A 6767-nucleotide genomic window follows, 5' to 3' on the forward strand; every position below is an offset into this window, starting at 1 on the left:
GCGGGCGGCCAGTGAGCAGCTGGAATGCAATGCAGCCGATAGCCCATAGATCGCTGTTGCGGTCGGCTGCCTTGTCGGTGAGCAGCTTCCGGCGACACGTACTCTGCAGTGCCGACGAACGAGTACGCGCGCATGTCGGTCTCGTCCTTGCCAAACATCTTGGCCGTGCCAAAAGTCCGGTCACCAGGATGTGCATGTCGTTGCCGAGTAGAATGTTCTCGGCTTTATGTCGCGGTGGCAGCGTGTGCTCCATATGCATGTACTCGACGGCGACAACAAGCTCCGCCAGATAGAACCGCACGCACTCGTCGGACAGGGCGCCCAGTCTGCGAATCCACGACAGCAGCTCGCCGTTGCTGGCTATGTCGATGATAAAGTACAGGCTGTGGGCATCCTGGAACGCATAGTGCAGGCGCACGATGAACGGGTGGTGGAGGTTGTGCAGCACGTCGCGCTCAATGTTGACGTACTTTATCTTCTTCTCCTTGATGATATGCCGCTTGTCCAGGATCTTGGCTGCAAACACTTTGCCCGTCGCCTTCTCCCTCGCCTCGACCACTGTTGAATACGAGCCCTCGCCAAGCGTGCGCCCGAACTCAAAGTCTGCTACGACCCGCTTCCGTCCTGCCGCAGTAGCTACTGCTGCTGCAGCCGCTGCCGCCGAGACCGGGCTCTTCCTCTGCTGCGATGGAGGCGACTCTGCTGCCGGTGTTGTTCTCTGCGGTGTAATCTCTGGCGTTGCAGCTGCTGCGTTCAGCGCTCGCGTGGTCGACTGCATCGAGTATGCCGGCGAGTCGCCCGCCGAATGAGCGCTCTGACCGCGTCGGCTGCCAAAGTCGATGCACCCGATGACGGTTGCTGCTGTTGCTGTTGCAGCTGCTGCGTGGGCTGTGTTGCGCCTGCAACTGCAAGCCGGAGGTTAGCAGGCTTTGGCGGAATGCGCGGCTTCTCGCGCATTTCGAGCGAATCGTTCAGCGGGGCGGCTGTCATTTCCAGTGTTTGCAAATGGACGCTGTTTCTGTGCCGCTGCTGCTGGCCGGCGGTTATTTGCGTCATGTAGCTAACAGGTGTAGAAAATACGAATAAACTGGGGTTAGCAGGTGTGAGAAAAGAGACGGAAATGGTTTCGCCTGGCGCACACACTCGGCGAAAGGACAGGCGCAATATAAAAGTACAGAGGAGGAATACAGAGCTGGCCAGTTGGGGAGGAGAGCAGCAAAAAACGAATGCTAAAAAAACTCCTGTGCCGTGCCCAATCAAGCCAAGCCCTTGTGCCTTGGCACACTAAGCCCGCCTATCTTTGGCCACTGTGGCGCCGCGCTCTACGGGTCCGCGAAGCAGCACTCGCGCAGTACCGCGCAGCTTACCTTGTCGGGGGATTAGTAGCTGGGCAGCTGGCGGATATGCGTGCAGGGTATGCGTGCAGGATATGTGTATGTAGGAGACTGGTAAACGATGATGGCAGGTGCTTTGTGGTGGTGGCAGCGGGCTGTCGCCCAACACGTGTCCGCTCTGTCGGGTTTTATGCCGGGTGAGGGCGACAAGGCCGTGCTCTGGACACCATCAGCGCACATCGCGAAGGTCACAGCCTAGGCCGTGAGTAATAAACATGAAACCACTGGCGATTTCACATTGCCACACAGCGTCCAGCAGCCCAGGAAATTATCTGGGGAACTTGCACGGCCGTACGAGGCTGGCTTTGGGACCAGCACCATCAAGTAGCAGGGTCGCAAAACATGCCGTACTGGCAGAACTAGACTACACATCGCCAATAGCCTGCCCAGCGTCGCTTGCAAAGTACATCCGTATAATATAATTTTCAGCATGCGACAACCACAAAACGCGTGCAGCCCACCTATCCCTCCTGGCCAAAGTCATTGGTAAACTCTATCTGCTTGCTCAAGTCGGCTTCGTTGACTGCCGGGCGTCTGTTCTTGCCAGCCTTCAAGAAATCAGACAGTGCTAGATCGGGGCTCCACCGGACCCTACGAAGGCTGGCTGGCACAGTGCGTGTGCGCAGTGCCAGCCGCTCAGCCCCATACAGGCTCTGGCAATGAGTGGCTCGAGGCATGATCACGAGGAAAATCAATCAAGAGAGCGATTACCAAAAGGGGGCGATTTTGATTTTTTTGCAGTGTATCAAATGGCCATGTTCGGCCAGCAGACTAAAGTGCAGCCTCTTTTTCTCCAATTTTATTTTACAACAGGTACGCATCGAAAGCACTGGCGATTTAGCTGATGGATTCGAGGGGACGGAGTCGGAGTATGCGCAGCGAGTGTGATGGATACGTCTGCACAGAATGGATCCGGCGCACAGGCAGCAGCAAATTCGGAGGATTTCCTGGTTCTGGCATTTGGGCTAATTCGAAATTCCGCACGGCTGGTGGTGCATGTTCCTTGTGTAGGTTGGAAACAAACGTAGTCAAACATGGGTAGAGTTATCAGAGCTCAACGTAAGGGTGCCGGCTCCGTTTTCAAGTCGCACACCCACCGTCGCCAGGGTGCCGCCAAGCTCCGCGCCGCTGACTACGCCGAGCGCGAGGGTTACATTCGCGGTCTGATTAAGGAGATCATCCACGATCCTGGACGTGGCGCTCCCCTGGCTAAGATTCAGTTCCGCGACCCGTACCGCTTCAAGACTCGCACTGAGCTGTTCATCGCCACTGAGGGTATGTACACTGGCCAGTTCGTGTTCTGCGGCAAGAAGGCGCAGCTCGTTGTCGGCAACACCCTCCCGATCGGTGAGATGCCCGAGGGTACCATCATTTCCAACATCGAGGAGAAGCCCGGAGACCGCGGCACTCTTGCTCGCACCTCGGGTAACTACGCCACCATCATCGGCCACAACCACGACGAGGGTGTCACCCGCGTCAAGCTGCCCTCGGGCAACAAGAAGGTCCTGAAGTCTGGCTGCCGCGCTACCATTGGCATCGTCGCCGGTGGCGGTCGTATTGACAAGCCCATCCTCAAGGCTGGCCGTGCCTTCTTCAAGTTCCGTGCCAAGCGTCACTCGTGGCCTCGCACTCGTGGTGTTGCTATGAACCCCGTCGATGGTCCCCATGGTGGTGGTAACCACCAGCACATTGGTCACGCCTCGACCATTGCCCGCTCGGCCGTCCCTGGTCAGAAGGTTGGTCTCATTGCTGCCCGCCGTACCGGTCTGCTCCGTGGTACCAAGAAGCTCAAGGATTAAGTGTAATCTTGCTTTTTATGCCGCACTTACCCCCTGTGAATCACAAGCTGTTTTCTGTCATTGGAGAAATATATACTGGTTCACGTCAAATGTCTCTTTTCGGTAATGTGCGCTACTTGTCGAAGGGGTTGCGTCCTGCTGTGTGATCCAGTCAGGCTAGTGCGTGTATGATACGAACAAATTTACCCATTTGGGGTAGGCTACATATTGATTTCGACTGCGATGTCTGTACGCACGGTAGCACTGCTTTCAGCTTCAGAGTAAACTATCTATTGTGTTCATTGCTGCAATTGGTGATGTGTGCTCGTCCGCTGACTTGGCGCCTTTAGGTGTGTGGATGGTTTCGTTTTTAGCTAGCGCTGTTTCAAGTCGGACTTGATCGTTATCGGGTACCGTGCCATAAGAGAATAAGTGCATCCAGGTACCTAGTTGTATTCAAGTAAATCCAACTCAGTAATACTGGAGGATGGTTGTGGTTCACCCAGAAGGATTGTGTCAGGCTCTGTGCTCAGTCCAACTGGGACTTCATAATCGGTCTCAGCCATGGCCTGCTTAGTTATGCAGTGTGTAAATGATTCATGCTGAACATCATCATACAGTGGTATTACAGCTGAACCTTTAGATGATATTGCTAGCGTTTTGACTGCCTCAACGACATGAGCGATTTATCTATTGACAGTTGATGATCTAACAAATGGTCCAATGGTAATGGATTGTACCTATCCCATATCTGGTGGTTCAGTGCCTATGCTTCACATTTGTCTAATGGAGGTCATTCAGAGCTAGTTATCTACACAACAACTATTTATACATGTTGAAACTATTGGCAATTTCAGTGAAATAAAAATTTCACCCAAACTGCCATCGGCATCTTGGAAAAGTTTCAGTGAACATAATTTCCTTGTGGTTGCTTAGCCACATCTATTGAGATATTGACTTTTGTTGCCCAATGATAATTAACCCCAGATATGCAAAGTTTTTCTTTCTGGTTGAAATTATGTTCACTGAAACTTTTCCAAGATGCCGATGGCAGTTTGGGTGAAATTTTTATTTCACTGAAATTGCCAATAGTTCCAGCATGCATAAATAGTTAATGGGCAGATAAGTATCTCTGCATAACCCCCAATGGATTGTCTAAATATATCTTCTAGGGCTGTGATTAAGGAATTTCTTCTTGATAATGGAATTAGTAGCAATGATATTCTTGATGATGAAGATAAAGTTGGAGCAAACTGTATTAGCTGGTTTACTGATGAAGATGAAATAAGAATTAGGAACAAGTTGTACAATAAATTTGTTCAACTTCTAGAAAGTGGTGAGGTTCACAATCAACTTACTTCTAAGCTATCAGAGCTAGTGATGCCAACTTCTCAGCAATTTGGTGAAACACTTGTTGCTTGTAGGAATGAAGGATTAATGAGGCTTGAGCTTACTGTTCACTCTCCTGAGTTGAAAGAAGTAGAATGGAACACAAACTTAATTGCTAGTACACTGGAGTTTCTTAGTGATTGTAGGACATTTGCAACATCTTATGAAAAGCAATGGATGGCACTAGTTGATCAGATTCATAACAAACATACATTGTGTATTTACTTTCATAAAGAACATGCTCTTGCTTATTGCCATTGGTTCAATAGGACAACTAAGAAGAAACAAGGAATAGCTAAAAAGTTGAAAGAGAATGAAGATATGATGACTGTTGTTTCTAATCTTACATTTAATGGACACCCAACTCTTCTTCTTACATATGCTACCAGTAGTGGTCCTCTTGAATCTGAAGTTGTTCTGAGAAGAGATATCACAAACATCACTATTGTTCCTAGTCAGAAAAATTCTTTCTGGCCTGTTGTTTCAAGAGAAAGGCAACAACACACATTTGCTGAAATGGGACTTGTTAACTATCGTGGAATGCATATTGATTGGTTAACAGCTCAACAAGCAAGAGAGAAAGTTTGTCTCTCAACTCTCTCAAGTATTAGTGAGGATACTAATGACCTAGGAGTAGATGATCTTATTGCTGATATTAGCAACATTGAACTTGATGATCTAGAACCCACATATATAAGAGAAAATACTGATCTTAGGCCAGCTAGATATAAAGTTGCTTATAACATACTTCATATTGGAGATGAGTTCCTAGTTAGTCATTATTTCTTATATACTTTTAGAGGGTTGCTATTCTACTATCTAGATATCTATATGATTCACAATGAAGTAGTTAGCAGTACTCACACTCATATCAAAATACAAGCAAGTAGTCCATTTGGAGAATATATTGCTTCTATTATTGGTGAACCAAGTCAAGAAGTAGTACTTAAAGTAACTAGAATTCATAATCGTATTATCCATACTGAGAGGATCTAGTTTTAAAATGGGCAGTTAGCAACCATTACCTCCATATCTGCACAACTGTAGTTGCATACATCAAATACATGCTTAATAGTAACACCCCTATCTTCTGAGACATTCCTGATCCAAGCTCTGATATATACTGTTAATTTTCTGCTCATATTGAAATTTTTGCTAAGTAGTTGGACTAGCTTTTCTCTCTCTTCCTCATCTAGCTCAGCAAGTCGAGTATTAAAGAACTTGTAAAATGGGCCCATTGCAATAAATGACAACTTTTAAATTTATGAGTGCCTCACAATGATGAATCATCAATTACAAGAACTCAGAGAAAAGGAATATCACAAACTGTACACAAATAAATGGAAGTTTCTGAATGATGACTAGGTAATTCTAAAACATACAAAATATCACAGAAGTGAAGTTCGTGAAGTAAGAGAAATTAAACTTATCAAGGACACACTTCTTAAACATCTAGGTATGATTCCTGTTTTCTTCTTTCTGAATGTTTTGTTTGGTTGCACTCATTATCCATGTCCTTACAGAAGTGTAGAGAAAGGACTGCTCATCATATACCAACTTATAGAAGGGTTATCTATCAATGAAATGGAAAGATTCATTCCTAGGAGTAGCTATCAAGCTATTCACAATATGTTTTATATTTCTGAAATGAAAGATTTGAATAAGAAGCTAACATACTATCTGCAAACAATGTTTTCAACTCCAGAACTACGAGTCTTTGCAGCAAAGATACAGAATCCTCAAGGGTTTAAACATGTAACACTAATGTTAGATGGCCATGACTCAAGAGCACTACACAATGGAGTATACAAACCAGATCTCTATTCATTCAAATTGAAAAAATCAGGATATCGCACACAACTATGCATTGATGTGAATGGAATGGTTCTACTTGTTTCACCAACTGAAGACTGTAGAGATCACCCAGACTCAAGAATGATTAAGAATATGGGGTTGCTGAAGAATATATCACCTATTGATTGCATTGTGCTTGATGGTGGCTATCCACAAAGTATTTTGGAAGAGATGACTGAGGAAGAAGACCAGGATACTTTTGGACTGCATAACTTTTGTTTACCAGTAAGAAAGCAGAGAGGAATAAGCTTATCAGAAATAGAAGCTGAATATAATTCCCATCTTGGATCATTCCATTCAATGGTAGAAAATACATTTGGAGAACTAGGCAATACATTCAAAAGGCTGTCAA

The 6767-nt window shown here is 46.5% G+C and overlaps 2 protein-coding genes across 2 annotated transcripts; one reads left to right on the plus strand and one right to left on the minus strand.

The window, feature by feature from the left end:
* On the minus strand, positions 1-1040 carry DL89DRAFT_318136 (kinase-like protein; the record flags this gene model as incomplete). The annotated part of the gene is made up of 1 exon (XM_040891093.1): positions 1-1040. A coding segment is annotated over exon 1 (778 nt), but the record flags the coding sequence as incomplete, so codon positions are not given.
* A 3278-nt stretch (positions 1041-4318) lies between these two features.
* On the plus strand, positions 4319-5557 carry DL89DRAFT_288129 (uncharacterized protein; the record flags this gene model as incomplete). Its single annotated transcript, XM_040889913.1, has 1 exon — positions 4319-5557. The coding sequence occupies one exon, from the start codon at positions 4319-4321 to the stop codon at positions 5555-5557; it is 1239 nt and encodes a 412-aa protein (XP_040739291.1).
* Between the last annotated feature and the right edge of the window lie 1210 nt (positions 5558-6767).

Source organism: Linderina pennispora, assembly GCF_002104995.1.
Source record: "Linderina pennispora strain ATCC 12442 chromosome Unknown DL89scaffold_86, whole genome shotgun sequence".
Lineage (NCBI taxonomy): Eukaryota > Fungi > Kickxellomycota > Kickxellomycetes > Kickxellales > Kickxellaceae > Linderina > Linderina pennispora.